Here is a 23,971-nt window from a genome sequence, read left to right as displayed (position 1 = left end):
ACTGTGTGGATCACAGTAAACCGTGGAAAATTCTTAAAGAGATGGGAATACCAGACCACCTGATCTGCCTCCTGAGAAATCTGAATGCAGGTCAAGAAGCAACAGTTAGAACCAGACAGGGAACAACAGATTGGTTTCAAATCTGGAAAGGAGTATGTCAAGGCTGTATACTATCACCTACTTATTTAACTTATATGCAGAATACATCATGCAAAATGCTGGGTTGGATGAAGCACAAGCTGGAATCAAGATTGCTGGGAGAAATGTCAATAACCTCAGATACGCAGATGACACCACCCTTACGGCAGAAAGTAAAGAACTAAAGAGCCTCTTGATAAAAGTGAAAGAGGAGAGTGAAAAAGTTGGCTTAAAGCTCAACATTCAGAAAACTAAGATCATGGCATCCAGTCCCATCACTTAATGGCAAATAGATGGGGAAACAATGGAAACATTGAGAGACTTTATTTGGTGGGGGGGCTCCAAAATCACTACAGATGGTAACTGCAGCCATGAAATTAAAAGACACTTGCTACTTGGAAGAAAAGCTATGACCAACCTAGACAAGATATTAAAAAGCAGAGACATTACTTTGCCAACAAAAGTTCATCTAGTCAAAGCTATGGTTTTTCCAGTAGTCATGTATGGATGTGAGAGTTGGACTGTAAAGAAAGCTGAGTGCTGAAGAATTGATGCTTTTGAATTGTGTGTTGGAAAAGACTCTTGGGAGTCCCTTGGACTGCAAGGAGATCCAACCAGTCAATCCTAAAGGAAATCAATTCTGAATATTCATTGGAAGGACTGAAGCTGAAGTTGAAACTCCACTACTTTGGCCACCTGATGTGAAGAACTGACTCATTGGAAAAGACCCTGATGCTGGGAAAGATTGAGGGCAGGAGGAGAAGGGGATGACAGAGGATGAGACGGTTGGATGGCATCACCAAATTGAAGGACATGAGTTTGAGTAAGCTCTGGGAGTTGGTGATGGACAGGGAGGCCTGGCGTGCTTCAGTCCAATGGGGTCGCAAAGAGTCAGCCATGACTGAGCGACTGAACTAAATACATGTCCTGTATTATAATGAACCTTAAATTATTTTAGAAAGAAAATGAACCAGAGTAAAACATACAAATAGAATAAGCAAATGGGCTTCAAGGATTCAGTCCTCTGGGGCCTGCTTTAAACAATGCTCTTGCCTGCTGAGCTACCTAGTCCTGACCCTCCCTCCAAAAAGGGTCCCAAGTCTATTCACTTCTTACATCTCCCATCACCATCTTGAACCTGGACTATTCTAACAGCCTTTCAGCTGGCCTCCTGCTGCACTCTGCCCCAAATATCAGCCAGGATGATCTTATTCTTAAGGCAAAATTTACATACAGCGAAATGCACAGAGCATAAGTGCCCGAGTTCTGGTCCATTATCTACCTGTGTAACCATCACACCAATTAAGATCATGGAACGTCCCTGTGCCACCCAGAAAGTACCCTCATTCTCCTTTACAGGGTCACCACCCCCATGGGCAACCACTGTTCTCTTTCATCAGCATTCACTAGCTTTCCCTGTTCTTGAACTTACAAAAATGGAACTGTATATACTTTCATATCTGTCTTCTTCTGGGCAAATAAGGCGTTCATGTTGTTTTGTGTATCTATCATTCTTTCTCTTTTACGGCTGAGTAGTTTTCCATCTGTGAATGTTCCACAATTTGTCCAGTCCCTTACTGATGGACATTTGTGTTGTTTTCAGCATGGGGTTATTTCAAGTAAAGTTGATGTAAGCATTCATGAGCAATGAATGCTTGGGGATATGTGTTTCCATTTCTCTGTTGTAAACCCCCAGGGATGCAGCTGCTGGTTAAAGGGTTGTAAGGAGGTGCTGAACACTTGTGCAAAAAGCCTATACCATTTTCCACTCCGACCAACAGTGTGTGAGAATTCTAGTTCCTCCAAATCCTCATCAGTATTGTCTTTCCCACCTTCAGCAGTTCTCAGGGGGTTGTGATGTCATCTCACTGTGGGCTCTTTGGTTTCTTGGCTGGCTGGCTGGGTTGGTTTGACTGCACCAGGTCTTCACGTCCATGTGAGAACTCTTAGTTGCGGCATGTGGAATCTAGCTGCCTGACCAGGGATCAAACCTGGACCCCCTACATTGTGAGCTCGGAGTCTGAGCCACCCAGCCACCAGGAAAGGCCCTCATTATGATTTAAATGTGCATTTCTCAGATGTCTAAAGGTGCTGAGCACATTTTTCTATGCTTATTGGCCATTTGGACCCTTTTATAAAGGGTCTATCCAAGTCTTTGGCCCATTTTCTAAATTGAATAGTTTATCTTTTTAGTATTTAGCTCTAAGAACTCTTTATATGTCCTGGGTATAAGTCTTTTGTATCTGGACATAATTTTTTTTCAGATATATGCATTGTAGGCATTCTTTCCTGGTTTGTAGATTATCTTTTTCTTCTCTTCATGATGTCTTTTGATGAACAACAGCTTTTAATTTTGATAAAGATCAATTTATCAGTTCTTTTTCTTTTATGTATCTAGCATTTGCTGTCCTAAGAAACCTCTGCCTTCTCCTTTGTTCTTCCACAAACTCTGTAATTGTGGAATTTGTGTTTAGGTGTCTAATACATCTCAAGTTACTTTTGTGTGTAGCGTGAGGTAGGGATCAAAGCTAACGTTTTTTCTGTATGTTTATAAGTCATTCCAACACCATTTATTGAGAAGACTTTTATTTTCCCATTAAATTGCCTTGGCAACACTGTCCAAAAATCTATTGATCACACATGTATGGATTTATTTTAGGACTCTCTATTCTGTCCCATTAATCTATGTGTCTGTCCTTATGCCAACACCACATAATCTTGAGGCACTTTTGAACAAGTCTTGAAATCAAATAGCGAGAGTTCTCCAAATGTGTCCTTTTTGAGAACTGCTTTAATAATTTCAGGTCTTTTGTATTTCCATATACATTTTTTGAATCAACTTGTCAATTTTGATCAAGATACTATAAAACCTTCAAAATGAGCATTACAGGACTTCCCTGGCAGTCCAGCGGTTAAGATACTATGCTCCCACTGCAGGAGCACAGGTTCAATCCCTGGTCAGAAAACTAAGATTCCATGCGGTGCTGTGTGGCCAAAAACTAGAAAAATAAAATAAGCCTTACACGGTGCTTCCCTACTTCCTCTTCCCTATCCACCCTTGAGAAAACCCTCTCATGACGCCAGTTACCTTTGCAAAACAAGTCCAGGGTTCTGACCGTGGCTCCCACACCTGACCCCTCTTGCTCCCAGCCGTTCCTTATTCTTGGCTGCTTCTCCCCTGAGGCACAGAGTGGGGTCCCTGAGCATAGCGCTGGGAGAATTCTGTACAAAGGCTGCCTGTCGCCACTGTCCTTCTGTCCTCCCCAAGGACCTTGACCACTCCAGGAAAGCCCAGAAGAGGAATGATGGAAAATGGCATTCCCATGGCTCTGTCCAAAGACATTTTTCACTTGTCACAACATTACTGCAGCATTTTGACAGTTTCAGATTTTCCAAATTCTTGCCTTAAATTTAATGCCTCTTCTCTAGGCAGCATATGCTTCCTACCAAATTCCTAGCTGCCTTGGAAATTTTTATGATGATTAGTGTAATCATATAATTTACCAATACTGACAGCACACAATGAAGAATGTACCGTATTGACATTACCAGCCTGATTCATGAGCTTACTTTGCTCTTAATGGGAAGTGCACTATTTGATATGAATTTTAATGGAAAAGACAGATGGATTGTGTACCCTGCAACTTCACCAAATTTGTTTATCAGTTCTAACAGTTTGTTAGTGGAATCTTCAGGGTTTTCTACATAAAAAATCATATCATCTGTGGACAGAGATAGGGTTACTTCTTTTCCAGTTTACCATGCTTGATTTTTATCTCTAGCATTGACAACCATAAATTTACTTTTTTATTAGTTTGCTGCCTAAAATGTAAACTCCGTGATGCGGGTATATTTCTGCCTGTCTTGTTCACTGCCCCTCGCACTACTTTGTAGTAGGTATTCAACAAATGATTGTAGAACGAATGACTCACCCCTCTTGGCACACAGCAGGGACTCAGCGAACGACAACAGGCAATCACTACTGTTATATTTAACATAATAGTTCAATGCAAGAAGAATCATTGTGCCTTAAAATGAGTTTCCATTACGCAGGATGGTTTCCAGTGCAATAAATAAATAGCACCAAGCCCATAGCTGCAGTGGAGTCCGTGGGTGGGTCCTAGATCACTCCCTGGCCCACCCTTTCAAATAACCCCTGTAGCTGTCACAGATGACAACTCTGTTCAGGTGCCAATCTACACAGAGGAACTTCTGTAAACAGGCCCTCACTGTGTCCTGTCACCTCTGCTCAAATCTTCCAGGGCTTCCCACGGGGCCAGGGCTGACCCAACCAAAGTGCTGGCCAGGCGACCAGGGTCCAAGTCATGGAGCTGGAGCTGGGACAGGGCCTCCTGCCAGAGAGAGCACACAGGGCCCAGTGCGCCACAGCCTGTCAGGTCCCCGGGTGCTGGTACAAACAGAAGCCAGGGAGCCAAGGGCAGAGCCAAGGCCAGGTTGTGGGAGCCAAGAGCTTAAAGGAGGTCAGGAACCAGTCCCAGGGTGGGTTGAGCAGGTGTGTCTGCTCATGGTGATGGCAATGGTGGGCAACTGAGTGGGCCTGGGTGGGACCAGAGGGGTGGACGGCCTCAGCCTCCTGGCATATCTTCTGCTCAGGTCCTTTCCTGCAACACGCCGACAGCGTCAGCCTAACGGCTTCCTGGAAAAGACTGCTCCTTTTCTCAGGGTTCATGAAGAAAGCAATAGAAATCCCCACTCTCTGATGCCTTCTAAGGGGAGCTGACTTTTGAAGCTTATTCCATTCCAGATCTGACCACCCCCTCACCTCAGATATGTCTCTAAATATAAAAACCCAAACCATACCAAACAGACACTATCTAAGATTCTGATTGAAATAATAATTACAGTATGGTGGTGGTTTAGTTACTAAGTTGTGTCTGACTTTTGTGACCCCATGGACTGTAGCCCACCAGGCTCCTCTGTCTAAGGGATTTCCCAGGCAAGAATAGCCAAGAATACTGGAGTGGGTTGCCATTTCCTTCTCCAGGGTCTCCAGGGTCCTTCTCCAGGGTTTTCCATTTCCAAACCCAGGTCTACTGCACTGCAGGCAGATTCTTTACCAACTGAGCTATGAGGGAAGTCTCTAAAATTCTGATGGAAATAATAATTACAGTATAATAAAGAATAATTTCATTAGCCACATATGGATGTGAGAGTTGGACCATAAAGAAGGCTGAGTGCTGAAGAATTCACGCTTTTGAACTGTGGTGTTGGAGAAAACTCTTGAGAGCCCCTTGGACCACAAAGAGATCAAACTAGTCAATCCTAAAGGAAATCAACCCTGAATATTCATTGGAAGGACTGATGCTGAAGCTGAAGCTCCAATCCTTTGGCCACCTGATGCGAAGAGCCAATTCACTGGAAAAGACCCTGAGGCTGGGAAATACTGGGGGCAAGAGGAGAAGAGGATGACAGAGGATAAGATGGTTGGATGGCATCACTGACTCAATGGACATGAATTTGAGCAAACTCTGGGAGATAGTGAAGGACTGGGAAGCCTGGTGTGCTGCAGTCAATGGGATCGCAAAGAGTCTTGGCAACTGAACAACTCTTAAACTTTTAAAACTTATCTCAGAGTCCAAAGAGCTTTTGTTTACACAGGTTGTATCTATCAAGTTGCTATACAATTAAAGCTGAGCATTTCTAAAATATTTACCCATTTATAAACAATAATGAACCTATTACATGTTAATGAAAATGACATAATTCTTATGAAAAAAACCATCAATTTCAAGCCAAAAAAAAATCAATGAGAAAAATGGTATTGTTTTGCATTTTTACAAATTGTTTTAGCATCTGGCTTAATAAAAGACAGCTGGCCTCTCACGCCTGCTTCTGCACTGTGCTCTGCCCTATGCAGTTTTGGTTGAAGTTGATGATGTCATGCATGCAGGTAGCTGACGTATACTTTTCAGGTAGAATCAATATGTGAAAGGGTCTTGAGTAACCCCAAGGGGTCCTCAGATCATGGTTTGAGAACCTCTGGCTTAGATAAAAATGATGCTACCACACCCACAGCCCACATGGCTCATGTTAGTGAGGATGAGAAGAGCTCAGGGCGGGAGAGAAGACGGCTGAGGCGGGGATAGAGGAAGCCGTCACAGGTGCAGTGGGGCTTCATCATCCAGATACCCGTCCCCATTCCGCCTACACCCAGCCAGGAGGAGCCTGAGTCCCACTGGCTCCCTCCCGGGAAAAGGAAATATTAAGATGAAGTATCCCTGAGTCAGCCACGAACCATGATTCAGTTCAGTCGCTCAGTCGTGTCCGACTCCTTGCGACCCCATGGACTGCAGCACGCCAGGCCTCCCTATCCATCACCAACTCCCAGAGTTTGCTCAAACTCATGTCCATTGTGTAGGTGAGGCCATCCAACCATCTCATCCTCTCTCATCCTCTTCTCCCGCTTTCAGTCTTTCCCAGCATCAGGGTCTTTTCCAGTGAATCAGTTCTTCGTATCAGGTGGCCAAAGTATTAGAGCTTCAGCATCGGTCCTTTCAATGAATATTCAGGACTGATTTCCTTTAGGATAGACTGGTTGGATCTCCTTGCATCCAAGGGACTCTCAAGAGTCTTCTCCAACACCAAACTTCAAAAGTATCAATTCTTCAGCAGTCAGTTTTCTTTATAGTCCAACTCTCGCATCCATATATGACTACTGGAAAAACCACAGCTTTGACTAGAAGGACCTTTGTTGGCAAAGTAATGTCTCTGCTTTTTAATAAGCTGTCTAGGTTGGTCATAGCTTTTCTTCCAAGGAGCAAGCATCTTTTAATTTCATGGCTGTAGTCACCATCTGCAGTGATTTTGGAGCCCAAGAAAATAAAGCCTGTCACTGTTTCCATTGTTTCCCCATCTATTTGCCATGAAGTGATGGGACCGGATGCCATGATCTTAGTTTTCTGAATGTAGAGCTTTAAGCCAGCTTTTTCACTCTCCTCTTTCACTTTGATCAACAGGCTTTTCAGTTCCTCTTTGCTTTCTGCCATAAGGGTGGTGTCATCTGCATATCTGAGGTTATTGATACAAACCATGATTGGCAGGGACGAAATGCTGGATGGGAACAATCTAGAGAGACAGTACAGGGTACCGAGAAAGAAGGTCAGAGCTTCAGCACTCAAACCAGGATGCACACTGCATCAACTGAGAGATGTAAATGCTGATCTGATTGGCCTGACTGAAATCCTGGGTGGCCAGAGTTTGGAAAGCTCCTTTAGGGGATTCTAAGTGCACCCTGGGGTGAAATCATCCCACTTGAGTGGGCTCAGGAAGCAACCGCCCTGGCTTTGAATCTGTGCTCCACTAGTTACACATACAGCTTACTACTTGCATGCGTGTGCACGTAAGCTCAGCCACTCAGTTGTGTCCAACTCTTTGCTACCCCCTGGGCTGCAGCCTGCCAGTCTTCTCTGTCTGTGGGATTTTCCAGGCAAGAATACTGGAGTGAGTTTCCATTCCCTATGACCTCTGGTCAAGTCCTCAGCCTCAGTTTACTCATCTGTAAAATGGGAATACCTTTAAGGGTGTTAGGAATACTAAATGAGATCATCCATTCAAACTTCTTAGAGCTGTACCTGGCACAAAATATGAATTTAGTAAATGTGAGCTGTTGTTACTAGTTACGGTGATTTGGGTGCAGACCATCAGCCTCCATGGACAATGTTTGAGGAGATGGGACCAGGCACCCAAGGAAGGGGATGGGGTCTAGTCCAAGTGCTTCCACAAAATAGATGTCCCAACTGGGTCCTCTGTGTCTTTGTCTGGAAATTTTGGGAGCCAGGACTTCCACCCCCCAGGACCTGGTCCTGAATTCTCCGGGAGAGATGAGAGAGTTGACTGCGGGGCACAAAGATGATGATGCTGGAAACAGGTGCACGAAGAGTCAAAGGGTGCAATGCGATGATTCACACTGTGTGTGTGTGTGCGTGCACACATGTGCAAGTGTATATGTTCTGTAGTCAAGGTCAGATACTGTTTTCCTTTTTACATTATTGAAACATCTCTAATCTATTGCAGATGACAGAGGGGAGAACACAGAGTGGAAACATTTTAATGGCTTCTTCTCAGCCTGTGGGCTGTCTGCCGAGACTTGAGACAAATGAGGCTAGCTCCTCATTCGTCTTCAAGAACATCATCATCACACGTTACACGCCGCCCTCTGCCTGGGTGCTCGTCAGATCGTCCCCGAAAGTTAAGAGCAACATGAGGGCCAGGGAAAGATGGAAGGACTTGGACCGCTTTCTGAATGGGCAGTGCAGCCATGACTCAATAATTTCAGAAAGAAGCAGATAAATCATGGATGAATCATGCAACACTTCTTCTAGAATTACTGGCTGTGGACAGCTCCTCCAGCTGTTCACTGGGTGGAATTTGAGAGTCTTTACACACAGTTGAATTTTAGCACACCCATCCCCCAAGAGGAGCCTATGCTCTGGTGACTGATGACCGACTGGTTTAATTTCCTTCAGGTTTTTTGACTTTTGCTAATTCACACAGAGAGAAGCGCCAAACAGCCTGAAATAAGTAACAGAAATGAACTGGCGGGATCGTCCAAGGCCAATCCTGTGCCTCCCAGAGGAATCATACCTAAACATCCAGGGCAGAGCTGTCTGGCTGCTGACGACCCAGAGGGAGCCAAGGAAACAGGAAGGTAATTGGATGCAGGGCTTCACATGCTTCACGGGGAGCAAGGGTACGCAGGCTATTCCTTCAGACATGGGGGTCGGGCTGAGACTGTAAACCTCATTAAAGCATCAACTCTCACGTCCGGGTCTTGAATTTTGACACTAAGTTAAGCCTTAGACATAATGGGCTGATTAAAGGGGCAGGAGACTGGCCCCATGTCAAGTTTTTACCTTCCCCCAGCCCCAGGCTGGATGCGTTTGGAGGCCAGGCTGTGATGGAGAAAGCAGCTGAAAGCAAAGAGGGATTAGGGTTTGTTTATGTTTGGTTGGTTGGTTGGTGGGCTGTTTGGTGGTTAATTTGGTTGGTTGTTTGTTTTGTTGGTTAGTTGGTTGGTAGGCTGGTTGTTTATTTTGTTGGTTGGTAGGTTGGTTGGTTGGTTGGTAGGTTGGTTAGTTGGTTGGTCGGTTAGTTGGTTGGTTGGTTAGTTGGCAGGTTGGTAGGTAGGTTGTTTGGTTGGTAGGTTGGTTGGTAGGTTGTTTGATTGGTAGGTTGGTAGGTTGATAGGTAGGTTGTTTGGCTGGTAGGTTGTTTAGTTGGTTGGTTGGTAGGGAGGTTGTTTGGTTGGTAGGTTGGTTAGTTGGTTGATTTGTTGGTTGGCAGGTTGGTAGGTAGGTTGTTTGCTTGGTAGGTTGTTTGGTTGGTAGGTTTGCTGGTAGGTTGTTTGGTTGGTAGGTTGTTTGGTCAGTAGATTGATTAGTTGGCAGTTGGTAGGTAGGTTGTTTGGTTGGTAGGTTGGTTAGTTGGTTGGTTTGTTGGTTGGCAGGTTGGTAGGTAGGTTGTTTGCTTGGTAGGTTGGTTGGTAGGTTGTTTGGTCAGTAGGTTGGTTAGTTGGCAGTTGGTAGGTAGGTTGTTTGGTTGGTAGGTTGGTTAGTTGGTTGGTTTGTTGGTTGGCAGGTTGGTAGGTAGGTTGTTTGCTTGGTAGGTTGTTTGGTTGGTAGGTTTGTTGGTAGGTTGTTTGGTTGGTAGGTTGGTTGGTAGGTTGTTTGGTCAGTAGGTTGGTTAGTTGGCAGTTGGTAGGGAGGTTGTTTGGTTGGTTGGTTGGTAGGTTGGTTAGTTGGTTGGTTTGTTGGTTGGCAGGTTGGTAGGTAGGTTGTTTGGTTGGTAGGTTGGTTGGTAGGTTGTTTGGTCAGTAGATTGATTAGTTGGCAGTTGGTAGGTAGGTTGTTTGGTTGGTTGGTTGGTAGGTTGGTTAGTTGGTTGGTTGGTTGGTTGGCAGAGTGGTAGGTAGGTTGTTTGCTTGGTAGGTTGGTTGGTAGGTTGACTGGTTGGTTGGTTGGTTAGTTGGTTGTTTTCTTGGTTGGTTATTAGTTGGCGGGTTGGTAGGCTGTTTGGCTGGTAGGTTGGTTGGTAGGTTAATTGGTTGGTTGGTTGGTTGTATTTGCCTCTAAATGTATGTTCCATTTAGAGGCAATTCACCAGTTTGGACATCTACTTTGCCAGTATGATCTGATCACTGCAAAACTATCCCCCAAGCCTTACCCAGCATGTGTCACCCTGTTCTGTGGGTCTCTCCTTGCACACGCTGTCCATCTAAGGGTGGCAATGCTGTGCCCTGTCACCTCAGAGGGACTGCAGGACCTCGCCAGGAGATACCAAAGCTCTGCCTGTAACTCCCTCCTGATGAGAAGATGCTGACTTCTGTCCCTGCCTCCCCAGGACAGACAGCCAACCAAGGTGGGTGAGGGGGTGGGATGTGGTCTCAGCCATGGACCTCAGGCCCCCACTGGCTCTGAGTCACACTCCACAGAGAAACAAGGCCCCATGTTCTCCCGAATGGGCGAGACTCCCACTGGTTCAGTCCTCAGCCTCTCTCTCTACAAACCAAGGGGGCAGAAAGGGGGCCGGGCTCACGGCAGAATACATTCAGCTTCTCAGCATCTAAGGAAGCTCATCCCCAGCTCAGGCCCCTCCACCAGGGGTCTCACCAAGAGGTATACTGTTCCTGTATAAAATGTTAGGACTAAGGAAGCTATGAAGCTGCATGAATGGACTTTGTTGTTGGTGTTCAGTCACTCAGTTGTGTCTGACTCCTTGTGACCCCATGGACTGCAGCACACCAGGCTTTCCTGTCCTTCACTATCTCCCAGAATTTGCTCAAACTCATGGCCATTGAGTCAATGATGCCATCCAACCATCTCATCCTCTGTTGCCCCCTTCACCTCCTACTCTCAATCTCTCCCAGCATCAGGATCTTTTCCAATGAGTCAGTTCTTCACATTAAGTAGCCAAAGTTTTGGAGCTTCAGCTTCAGCATCAGTCCCTCCAATGAATATTCAGGGTTGATTTCTTTCAAGGTTGACTGGGTTGATCTCCTTGCAGTACAAGGGACTCTCAAGAGTCCTCTCCAGCACCACAGTTCAAAAGCTCCAATTCTGTGGCACTCGGCCTTCTTTACAGTCCAACTCTCACATCCATACAAGACTACTGGAAAAACCATAGCTTTAACTATATGAACGAACTTAATGGACTATATGGAATGGACTTAAACTTGGCTAAATATAGAGTTCCTAATGCTAGCCTCACAAAGGAATCCTCTCATCACATTTTCTTTGCTTCTTTCCTTCTCTCTTTTTAGCAAGGCTAAATTCACTAAAAAAATTTCACTGTGTTGAGAATGGCAATTTTTAGACAAACAAGACTCATCCATTTTTGACAAGACTAAAATGCTTGAAAAGCCTGTAAAATGAATTGTTTATTTTTATTATTTTATTATTACATTTCTCAGATATTTGAACTTGAAAACCCAAATCATATTTGTTTTATGAACAAATATTTTACTACCTTTGCTGATTCTCCTACATCCTGGCCTGCTGGCTTGAGAGAAGTGAATGTCAATTAGATTAACAGGAAGTGGGCAGAACAGGAGGGTGAGGGAGCCATTCCCATTCCGACCAAATTGTCTGCTTCCCCCAGGACAAAATTAATGTGCTTCCTTCCACAAGTCACAAAAGCAAACAAAGCAAAACCAAATCTTTTTCTCTCTCTGTCTCTCTCTCATTCATTCACACACTTTACACCATAACAACAGTGAGACTTACCTGATCCTGAATTGCACGTTTTAACAGAGGGAGGCCCATGGTAAATGTCACTCTCTGAAATGTCAAAGTTCTCATTTCATCCAGATTCAAATCATACCTGTGACAAATGGATACAAAACAGATGTAAAGACCTGGAACTGGCCGTGAATGGAGCCTTTGGACCCAGGGATCTGGCAGAACAGACGTCTTTGCTGGGCCTCTCTGAAGCTCTTGTTTGATACTGTGCGTCAAAGGAGGCCAGTGTGTGTGATACAAGCTGTGTGGTCAATACAGGGGGTCAAAAGAGAAAGAAAGAAAGGTTTCATATTTGCACAGTAGGAATAGAAATGCAGACTTAGAGAATGGACCGGTGGCGGGGCGGGGGGTGGTGCGCGGAGAGGGGAGGGCGGCACGAACTGGGAGGTTGGGATGGACGCATACACACTCCACGCATAAAACAAAGGACCAGCGGGCACCTCCTCAACAGCACAGGGAGCTGGTCCGGGGCTCTGAGAGGGGTGGGCGGGGGGAGGGAGCCTCAGAAGAGAGAGGATGTGTCTGCACTTACAGCTGAGCCACACTGCTGCAAGCTGAAATTAACACAACACTGTAAAGCGATTATCCTCCAGTGAGAAAGATGCTTTTCTGTAACTCCCTTGCTTTCTCCATGATCCAGTGAATGTTGGCAATTTGATCTCTGCTTCCTCTGCCTTTTCTAAACCCAGCTTTTACATCTGAAAGTTCATATACTGCTAGAGTCTAGCTTGAAGGATTTTGAGCATAATCTTGCTAGCATGTAAGTTAAAGGATACATATTCCAAAAACAAATGTTTTAACTTATTTTGACCTGTACACTTAAATATAACCATTAGATGGCGCTTGTTCTTCATTTCAACAGCAACCCCAAGGAATCACTATTTAACAAAGATAGCAAAGCTGGATGAAAAAAATCTTAGAATCTGTCCTCCTGAAAGCTTGAACATCTGCTTATCATAATATGAATGCCTAAATTCCTAATGCTTTTCAAGCAAAAACGTAACTATCTCAGTAACGGAAAAGTCAGGGTTTCAGGAACATCTCAAGCTCTCCCATGAAACATACATATTTGTTTGTGCATTTTCTGTTTTTAAATATCAACCTCTACTTTTAGCAATCTTAGTCTTTCTGTTTGCTCTTGTGCTCAGTCATGTCCGACTCTTTGTGACCCCGTGGACTGAGGACCACCAGGCTCCTCTGTCCACAGGATTTTCCAGGCAAGAATACTGGAGTGGGTTGCCATTTCTTACTCCAGGGCATCTTCCTGACCCAGGGATTGAACTCGTGCATCTCCTGCACCTCCGTGAATCTCCTGCACTGGCAGGTGGATTCTTTATCACTGCACCCCCTGGAAAGCTTTGTTATACAAACAGTATTTAGCATTTAAGGTGGCCTACTCCAATTACTGGGCTTCCCAGGGGGCGCAGTGGTACAAAGAATCCACCTGCCACTGCAGGAGACTCGGGTTTGATCCCTGGGTCAGAAGATCCCCTGGAGGAGGAAATGGCAACCCACTCCAGTATTCTTTCCTGGAAAATTCCAGGGACAGAGAAGCCTGGCAGGAGACAGTCCATGGGGTCACAAAGAGTCAGACAGACTCAGCACACAGACACACACAAGGCATAAATCATAAATAACAATGGTTTTGGTATTTTAACAGATATAATTTCTCTTTTCTGTCTTCTGGGGTCTGTAAGATACGAAGATTTGGCAAATATTGTTATGTCTGTGCCATAAGTGGCAGAGAGAGGTCCTATGGAATTAAGAGACCTGGCAGGTCCTGGGTAGATGGCATGAGAGTTGAGGGTAAGAGCTGGGACCCACATGCTGGGCAGCACCTTGAGGACAGCTGTTGGGGTGGTGATGGGGTCCAGAGAGCGCCAGCTCTACTCCCAGCAGCTCCACCATCTGACTTACCTATTGGTGGTCTGTGTAGGACTTCGCTTTTTAAAACATAGTTCCATTATTAAGAACAAGCTTGAAAACTTCTGAGCTAGGATACATTACAGGCAAGAGTAAAAGCAAAAGACAGGAGCTTCACTTATCCTCAGAGTCGTGTAGGGGATGGGCATCCAGCATAAGTATTAATAAGACGATGCCTCACTGGGAAGTTCCACATGTGGAATTAGGACCAGACACTAAGTTTAAAACCCTGAATCATAAATACCTAACAGAGAGGCTGAAATAAAAACTTTGACAGTACCAACTGTAAAGAAGACACAGAGTAACTAGATCTCTCGTTCACTGGCAGTGGGAATTCTAAACATGCTACAGCCGCTCTGGAAAAGTTTAACAGTGTCTTATGAAGTCGATCCTAAAGGAAATCAACCCTGAATACTCATTGGAAGGACAGATGTTGAGGCTCCAATACTTTGGCGACCTGATGAGAAGCTCTGACTCATTGGAAAAGATCCTGATGCTGAGCAAGATTGAGGAAATGCGGAGAAGTGGACAACAGAGGATGAGATGGCTGGGTGGCATCATGAATTCAATCACCACGAGTCTGAGCAAACTCCAGGAGATAGTGCAGGACAGGGAAGCCTGGCATGCTGCAGTTGATGGGGTCGAAAAGAGTTGGACATGACTTAGTGACTGAACAACAACAAGAACATGAAGTTAAACACACACTTGAGTTTACAACTCAGCAATTCCACTTCTGGGTATCTACTAGGGAGAAATAAAACCCTTCGTTTACACAAACACTTATACATGCATGTTTATAGCAGCTTTATTTGTAATCACCAAAGACAAGACATAATCCAAATGTCCCTCAATGAGGGAACAGATAAACTGTGATACATTCATAGAGTGGAGCACTATACAGCAATGAAAAGGAGCGAACAACTGATACACATGACCACTGCGGCGGATCCCCAAGGCACTGTGTTGCATGAAAAAAAGTCCATCTCAGGACTTCCCTGGTGGTCCAGTGGTTAAGATTCTGTACCCCCAGTGCAAGGGGCCGAGGTTCAACCCCTGGTCAGAGAACCAGATCCCAAGTGCACATCTAAGAGTTTGAACGCTGCAGCTAAAAAAACCACACGCCGCAACAAAGATCAAAGACCCTGTGTGCCGCGACTAAGATCGAGCCCGCCAAACACATAAATAAACATTCTTTTAAAAAATACTTGTAGAAGAATGTTCGTATCAGCTTTATTCATAAGAGCCCCAAACTGGAAAGCATCCAGGCAGCCATCATTCATTAACAGAATTGATAAATTATGATTTAGTCATAAAACGGAATATTACCTAGCAATAAAAAGGAAGGTATTGTGGATGTGCTTCCCAGGTAGCACGAGTGGTGAAGAACCCACCTGCCAACACAGGAGATATAAGAGACGTGGGTTCGCACAGAGTCGGACACAACTGAAGTGGCTTAGCACACACACATCTGCTTAGTTGCTCAGACATGTCCAACTCTTGGCAACCCCATGGGCTCAGCCTGCCAGGCTTCTCTGCTCACAGGATTTCCCACACAAGAATACTGCAGTGGGGAGCCATTCCCTTCTCCAGGGGATCTACCCCATCCAGGGGTGGAACCTGGGTCTCCTGCATTGCAGGTAGATTCTTTACGACTGAGTCACCAGGGGAGCCCAAGGAATGCTCTACTGATACATATAGATGGCATGTATTAATCTAGAAAACATTGTTCTGGACTCTCTGGGATCTCTCGCTCCAGAGGAAGCCAGCAACCATGATGTGGACACTCAAGCAGCCCGACACAAAAGTCCACCTGGGGAGATGCTGAGGCCTCCAGCCAACTGGCCGTGTGAGTGCCCCGCCTCTGAGGTGGGCCTGCCAGCCCCCCTCAAACCTTTATACACCTTCAGCCCCAACCAACACCCTACACGCAACGTCATGGAAGACCCAGCTAAGAGGCTGTGAAACTCCTGACCCACAAAAACTGGCTGCTAAGTTTTGAGGTAATTTGCTACGCAGCAATAGATAGGGAATACACATGGCATCATCAAATACACTCACATACACACACACACACACAGCTGATGGGCATAAACTAGTATCTTATATTTAAAGTATTTTAATAATATGTAATACACCAAGAACAAAGCAACAGTCATAAAAGTATAGCCTAATAAATTATCACAAAGATTACACCCACCTGTATGATCCCCAGCCAAGTCAATGGAAATCACAACACATCAGCTGACTCCCTCCTCGGTCTCTCTCTCGATCACACCCTCTCTCCTGCCCATGCTAGCTGCCCTCCTGACCTGTAATGCCATAAATTATTTTTGACCACTTTTGAATATTAAAGAAATGGGATTAGTCACGATGTAATCTCCTGTGTCTGGCTTCGCTCACTCAACATGGCTAATAAGACTCATCCTGAGTGTCTACGGTAGCTGTGGTTCATGCATTTCCATTGCTTTAGGGGATTAAATTGAATTATTATACCACAAAAAATATGCTGCGTGAACACACTGTAAGATTCCATTTCTATTAAATTCTAAAACAAAACCAAAACATAGCAGGAGAAAAGCAGAAGCGTGGTTATCTTTGGAGGGGAGGGCATGGCGGAACTTTCCGGGGGGACAGTGTCGTTGCTGTTCAGTCACAAAGTCGCGTCCGAGTCTTTGCGACCCCGTGGACTGCCGCACGCCAGGCTTCCCTGTCCTTCACCTCCCAGAGCTCGCTCAAACTCATGTCCATTGAGTCGGTGACGCCACCCAACCATCTCATCCTCTGTCACTCCCTTCTCCTCTTGTTCTCAGTCTTTCCCAGCATCAGGGTCTTTTCCAATGAGTCAGCTCTTTGCATCAGATGGCCAAAGTACTGGGACTTCAGCTTGATTATAATATTCTCTACTTTGACAGAGGTTTGAGTTACCTGAGTGAATGCATTTGCCAAAACTCTGAGAGTGTACCCTTAATAATTTTGTATTTCATTGTACTTTACATCAAAAGAAAAAAAATGTGAGCCACCTTGACAGGGTGTACACCATGGTATGATATGATGTGATGTGATTGGTGTGATGTGATGTGATGTCATACAACAGTATCATATCAAATCATATGACATGACGAGAAGGGCACTCCCCCTCACACACTTTCCCAGAACTCATAATCTCAGCCTGAATATGGGAAAAACATCAGACAAGCCCAGAGTGAGGGACATTCAACACAATGTCTAACCAAAACTTTTCAAAAGTGTCAAGGTTATAAAATACAGGGAAAGAAAGAGGAATCGTCACAGCTCAGAGGAGACCAAGGAGCTATGACAATGAAACACATAATGTCCTGGAAGAGAAAGAGGCCACCCTGGGGAAAATGATGGAACCTGAGTAGTCTGGAATTTAGTTCACAGCAATGTACCAAGGCTGCCTTCTTCATTTTGGCAAATGTACCATGGTTCTGTAAGATGTTAACAGGGGAAACTTGGTAAGAGGGTGATGGGAACTCTCTGTATTATATCTTCAACTTTCCTATCAATTGAAAACTATTTCAAAATAAAAAGTCCATTTTAAAAAGAGACAAATATTAGGAAGAGAGGATATGAAAAAGGAAGGGATATATGTATGAAAAAAAATGCAAGTGTGAGTCGCTCAGTGGTGTCTGACTCTGCGACCCCACGGACTATAGAGCCTGCCAGGCTCTTCTGTCCCTGGGATTCTCCAGGCAAGAACACTGCAGCGGGGCTTCCCTGGTGGCCCAGTGGTAAAGCATCCACCTGCCAATGCAGGAGACATGGGCTCGGTCCCTGATCCAGGAAGACCCCACGTGCCTCGGATCGTGCAGCACAACCTGTGCTCTGGAGCCCAGGAGCTGCAGCCCCTGAGCCCCTGCACCCTAGAGTCTGCGCTCGGTGACAGAGAAGCCGCCGCAGTGAGAGGCCTGCACACAGCAACTAGAGAAAAGCCCCACAGCACCAAAGACCCAGCACAGCCATAAATACATAAACTGTGAAAAAAGAATACTGGAGCAGGCGGCCATTCCCTCCTCTGGGGGATCTTCCTGACCCAGGCATCAAACCCAGGTCTCCTGCATTGCAGGCAGGTTCTTTATCGTCTGAGCCACCAGGGAAGCCCTGGTGTATGTGTACATATGTATGTATGTGTACATACATGTATACACATATATGAGTGATTCATTTTGCTGTACAGTAGAAGCTAACACATGGCAACCCACTCCAGTGTTCTCGCCTGGAGAATCCCGTGGACGGAGGAGCCTGGTGGGCTACTGTCCATGGGGTCGCACAGAGTCGGACATGACTGAAGCGACTTAGCAGCAGCAGCAGAAGCTAACACAACATTGTAAAGCAACTAGATTTTAATTAAAATTAATTTTAAAATAGAATAAAAAGAGACAACAAGCAAGACAACAACAACACCAAAAAAAGACCCTTGCGTATTAAAACACATATACACACACAAATCATCTTTAAAAAGCAGTGGTGGGTGTTTTTCTCCAACTCCAAATCAAAATCAGTTTTGGTCTAGGGGAAAGCACACCTTCAGAGACCCAATTTGAATGCTCATGACAAAGGACATCCCTGGTGCCTGGCCTCTGATCATTGTGTGTCTCCACGCAACACAGACATTCTAGAATGAAAAACTAACAAGAACTTGAAAACCAACCCTGGTTTCCCAGCAGTGCTTTGCTCCAATAATCCACGCCTTTATCCTGGTCTCTTTGGCAATCTGCTTCTGGAGACACCTCCAGCTCAGCCCCGAACAAACTCCCTCTTCTCTCCGAAAATAGCAAGAATCAAAAATCTTGGAGAAATCAAAAGCTTTCCAGACAAGCAAAAGTTAAGAGAATTTAGCACCACCAAACCAGCTTTACAACAAATGCTGAAGGAAATTCTCTAGACAGGAAACGCAAGAGAAGGAAAAGACCTATAGAAAACAAACCCAAAACAATTAAGAAAATGGTAATAGGATCATACATATAGATAATCACCTTAACTGTACATGGATTAAATGCACCAACCAAAAAACACAGACCAGCTGGGCAGATGAAAACATGTGCATATATGCACTTTCACTTGCCACATCACTCTGCTTGACTCCCTAAACTGTATGTAATTATTTTATATTGTTAAGTTACTCACGTTCCTGTTATGGCTTGCAATTGTAATTATTTTTCATTTTTTGTCTGGCTGATAAAAATATCACTCCAACTGATATTCATCTTTCACTATTGTGGAAAAAAATCACCAAAAAAATGCTCTATCTCTGTTAAAAATCGAGGTGTACCCCACTGCGAGCACACAGGACTCCCCAGAGACAGCCAGCACAGGGCCCATCCGCCTTCTAGCAAACATCGTGATCACAACTCGACCTCCGACCCGCAAACCTCAGCACCACCCCGAGAGCCCCACACACAGCCTGGTGAATGAGTAGACAGTGGATGAAAAAGAAACTGCTGAATCATCTTGCGGCAACTGTCAAAGGCTGAGGGCCAGGAGCCAGCAAGTGCCTGAGAAGATGCAAAGGGGGTGGTTTCTAAGTGCTGCGGTTTAATGTAGGCCGTGAAGCTCCCTCAACTGGGAAGATGTCCAAAAGGTCGTTCGAAGTTTTGCATAACATCTTATGAAAAAACCCGAATGAACTTCTGGCCAACCCAATACCTTGGCTGATGAGCAAAGTACAGAGGTTGCAGGTGGGAAAAAAAAGCCTATGAAGATGGAGAGGAAAGGGAAGAAGAGGAAGGAAAGTCCTTCCTTGAAGACAAAAACCTCATAGGAATTCCTGAAGTAGGCAGTCCTAGATCCCATCCTTGCATCCTGGGCCCCCACCAAGTGACCGAGGAACCGAGTGACCGAGGAACCGATGGAAGGGAACCTTCCCCTCCATCCTGGCTTTCCCCCTTCCTTCCTGAGCTTTTGCTAAAGCGCCTGCACCATCTCAATGCTCAAAAGAAGCCAAGTCAGTTCCCACCCTCAAAGGGCTTGGAGTCCAGCACAGAAGACAAAGCAAGAGGAAGAGGGGCCCTGCAGGAAGTTCACGTGTTATCATCAGACCTCAAGTGGCTGGATGGGTGTTCCCTCCCTGGGACGGCCTGGTGGTTTTCTGGAACGGAGAGCTTCAGGTTTAGCAATTACCTTTACTTGGCTCCATCGGGAGGGGCCGAGAGAAGGCAGAGCAGCGAGAGCCCAGAGGTTGTGCAGGACAGGCTGAGGAGTGGGGTGTCTGTGGGCAGAGAGAGGAAGTCCTGGGGAGGGAGGGATGGAGGGAAGGGGAGGAAGGTGGGCAGGAAGGAAGCCAACGGGGAGACAGGGCTGAGGGAGCGGTGGATAGAAACAGATCCAGTCCCGCAAGATGAAAATACAAGCTGTCACCAGACTCGGGCACGTCTGTCATTAGGTGAAGGCACAGGCGCAGACTGCTGCAGCTCTTCCTCCCCCACCAGGATCCTGGGGACACTGTGTCAGCCCAGCCCGAGGGCAGCTCCTGATTGGTCCAGGTCACCACTCGGATCTCAACCTCCAGGATGGCGATTGGCTGAGAAATGAGACTTGAAGCTTCAAACAAGGGGGGTTACCTTGGAGGGTGCATGTGGGAGGTGCTGATGGGAGGGGCCCCTGTTGTTGTTCAGTCGCTCAGTTGGGTCTGACTCTTTGTGACCCCGTGGACTGCAGCATGCCAGGCTTTCCTGTCCTTCACTGTCTCCCAGAGTTTGCTCAAACTCATGTCCATTGAGTCGGTGATGCCATCCAACCATCTTATCCTCTGTCATCCCCTTCTCCGGATCTCAGTCTTTCCCAGCATCAGGGTCTTTTCCAATGAGTCAGGTCTTTTCCAATGAGTTGGCTCTTTGCATCAGGTGGCCAAAGTATTGGAGCTTCAGCTTCAGCATCAGTCCTTCCAGTGAATATTCAGGGTTGATTTCCTTTAGGATTGGTTTAATTTCCTTGCTGTCCAAGGGACTCTCAAGAGTCTTCTCCAGCATCAGTCTGAAAACATCAATTCTTTGGCACTCAGCCTTCTTTTTGGCCCCTGAGAGATTAGCTAAGAAAGCAAGGAAGGGTTTGTGGCCAACAGGTCAGGGTCTTGGAGGATGCCCAGCCCCACGGTCTACAAGTATAGTCAGGCCTGACTCCCTCCTAAGGTCATACTCTGACCACAGGACAGTGGTGTCTGCTGGCTTATGGGGCTCCTTGTATCCAACTACAGTGACACCTTTGGTGACTCAGAGGATGTCTCTGGAGCAACCTTGCGTGCATGTGTTTTGCATGCTCAGCTGTGTCTGACTCTGTGACCCCATGGACTACAGCCCACCAGGCTTCTCTGTCCATGGGATTTCACAGGCAAGAATACTCCAGTGGGTTGCCACTTCCTTCCCCAGGGGATCTTCCCGAGCCAGGGGTCCAACCTGCGTCTCTTGCATTGGCAGGTGGATTCTTTACCACTGTGCCACCTGAATATTGTTGTCATTGTTCAGTCGCTAAGTTGTGTCCAACTTTTTACAACCCCATAGACTGCAGCACACCAGGCTTCCCTGTCCTTCACTATCTCCTGCAGTCTGCTCAGATTCATGTCCATTGAGTTGGCGATGCTATCCAAAGATCTCATCCTCTGCTGCCTTTTTCTCCTTTTGCCTTCAATCTTTCCCAGCATCAGGGTCTTTTTCTGAACATTACTGTACACAAACTCACAGTAGAAGATCTAGAGGGAAAATCCATCATTTTCAACAATAGATCCATTCACCGAGTGTGTAGGAGGCAACCTTAGCGAGTTAAACATGCACAGGAGCCAGGGTCCCCTGCTGGACCCTGAGAGCTACCTGTTCACCTACCTGTCCATTTACAGGTAAATGGCAACTTGGAAAATGGCCATGGAGAGTCCCTCAGGGGCCAATGATCCCCTGGACTTCAGGGCCCGGGATCCCCAAAGGGCCAAGTGGAGATCAACACTCTGCCATGGCTGCCAGGAGGGGGTGGGGGGAGATCCTGGGATTTAGGGTCTCCCGTGATGTCTAAGTTCTCACAATAAGCCCATGTGTGAATATTCAGTCACTCAGGCATGTCTAATTCTTTGTGAGCCCATTAGGCTCCTCTATCCATGGAATCCTCCAGGTAAGAATACTGGTGTGGCTTGCCATTTCTTTCTCCAGGGCATCTTCCTGACCAGCCATGGATTGAACCTGCATCTCCTATGTCTCCTGCATTGGCAGGGAAATTCTTTACCACTGTGCTACCTGGGAAGCCCCACAATAAGCCAGTAAGGGAAGTCGCTCAGTCATGTCCGACTCTTTGCGACCCCATGGACTGTAGCCCAGCAGGCTCCTCCATCCATGGGATTTTCCAGGCAAGAGTACTGGAGTGGGTTGCCATTTCCTTCTCCAGGGGATCTTCCCAACCCAGGGATCGAACCCAGGTCTCCTGCATTGCAGGCAGATGCTTTCCAGTCTGAGCCACCAGGGAAGCCCCACAATAAGCCAGTAGATAGTGTCAAAAGAAACAGAGGTTTGCACGTGGTCCACAGAGCTGTTGCTGTGAAGAGAAGGGTGAGTAATCATTAATCAGCAATGCCACAGTCAGGATCCCCCTTGTCACAGTCACAGCTATGTAAGAATCAGTCTCTGCTCCTGGAATCAACCCACCAGCAAAGCATTACTCATGGAGGGAGAACCGAGTACCGATGTTGTCACTTGGACATCATTGTAAAGCAGGGGATGGACAGAAGGTAACTTAGAAAGACAAGGGATGCTATTGAAACTCAGTGCAACAAGGTAAATAAGAATAAAAACATATCCACACCAACAAGCAATCACAGGAGGGAGAGAAGGGGGCAGAGGATTGTGGGAGAAGAACAGCATCAGTGCTGAGATCTCTAGACACAGTCAGAATGACCTCAGTTAGAAAACAGGTCCACTTCCCTCCAAAGTCGCAGCCCCTCCGAGGCAGCAAACAATGAGTACCCATGACCCTAGCCTCTCTACACAGACATTGGTTTCTTTCATGCAAAACACTCTTTTGGAATCAGTCAGCAAGTCTCTGCCCAGAAAAGCCGAGGTATTGCCCAACTTCAGATCCAATTCACGGCCAGAGGAATATGGAAGGAACTTAACAGGCAGCACTAAATGCCCTATTCAAGGCGAGAATGCCTGACCTGGCTTCCCAGGCGCCCTTCCCAGCCATCCTGCACTCCCTGCAGTGACCCAGGAGCTCAGGAGGAAGCTGAGGAGGGCTGCCCAGCGCCATCTGCCCCACGTGGGCTTTTCCTTTCCTGGCCACATCACCCCACTCTGTCTTTAGCAGGCTCCCACTCCCACCCCCACCCACGTGGTTCTGCTGGGTGACCCAGCCCAGTGGCATGTTAAGAAAAGGCAACAGCAGTGGCCAGGGGGCCTGGATCAGGCCAGAAGCCAAGAAGAGTCCCTCTCTTCCAGCCTGGCTGCTGAGCGGCGGGACACGCACCCAAAGCGCCAAAGGCCACAAGGCAGCCGGAGTTCATCTGGATGTGAGGCAAGCAGAGGCAAGGACTCCTGCCAGCGTCACCCAGCTCCTGCCTTTCAGCCTCTGCACCCGAAACCAAGATAAGCTGTGTTTTTCTGTCTCTGCAACTGAAACTAAAGTGAAGTAAAAGCAAACTAATTGGGGTGCTTTTGGTTAAGAACCACAAGTTTGGTTGAAACCCAACTCACAGTGGCCTGAACCATAAAGGGGACTTACTGCTTCATGGAACGGGGGATGAGGAACACAGTGCAGGCTTCAGGGCATGTTTGACTCTGCAGCTTACTCACGGTATCAGAATGTGGAGTCTCTCCACTTTGCCGCTCTGAGTCATTCCCTCTTAGGGCTGGCTTCCCTGGTGGTCACATTCAGACTCCACTCTATCCAAAATGAGAGGGTCTGCCTATGCAACAGATCTCTCAGATAAGCAAGGAAGCATCTTTTCCTGGACCCGTCAGAAACCTCCCTTCCTATTTCATTGGCTGAAATCAGATCATGTGACTATTCCTGTACCAACTTGAGGAGTAACACTGTGGCAAATAAGGAAGGACCCCCCTGGTGGCTCAGACGGTAAAGAATCTGCCTGCAACAAGGAAGACCTTGATCCCTGGGTCGGGAAGATCCCCTGGAGACGGGCATGGCAACTGACTCCAGTATTC

General features: G+C 46.4%; 1 protein-coding gene across 1 annotated transcript in view; it reads right to left on the bottom strand.

Annotated features, from left to right (window-relative positions):
- Window positions 1-23,718, bottom strand: part of ACOXL (acyl-CoA oxidase like) — a 335,773-nt gene extending 312,055 nt beyond the window's left edge. Inside the window, exons 1-2 of the mRNA XM_061156338.1 lie at window positions 23,603-23,718; window positions 11,880-11,976 (exon numbers count right to left, since the gene is read on the bottom strand). Of these exons, the coding sequence (XP_061012321.1) occupies window positions 11,880-11,976; window positions 23,603-23,646 (141 nt within the window). The 5' untranslated portion in view covers window positions 23,647-23,718. The remainder of the gene's footprint in view (window positions 1-11,879; window positions 11,977-23,602) is intronic.
- Window positions 23,719-23,971: the final 253 nt, after the last annotated feature.

The sequence above is a fragment of the Dama dama genome, chromosome 11, assembly GCF_033118175.1.
Source record: "Dama dama isolate Ldn47 chromosome 11, ASM3311817v1, whole genome shotgun sequence".
Taxonomy (NCBI): Eukaryota; Metazoa; Chordata; class Mammalia; order Artiodactyla; family Cervidae; genus Dama; species Dama dama.
This window is presented reverse-complemented; position numbering and strand designations above follow the sequence as displayed.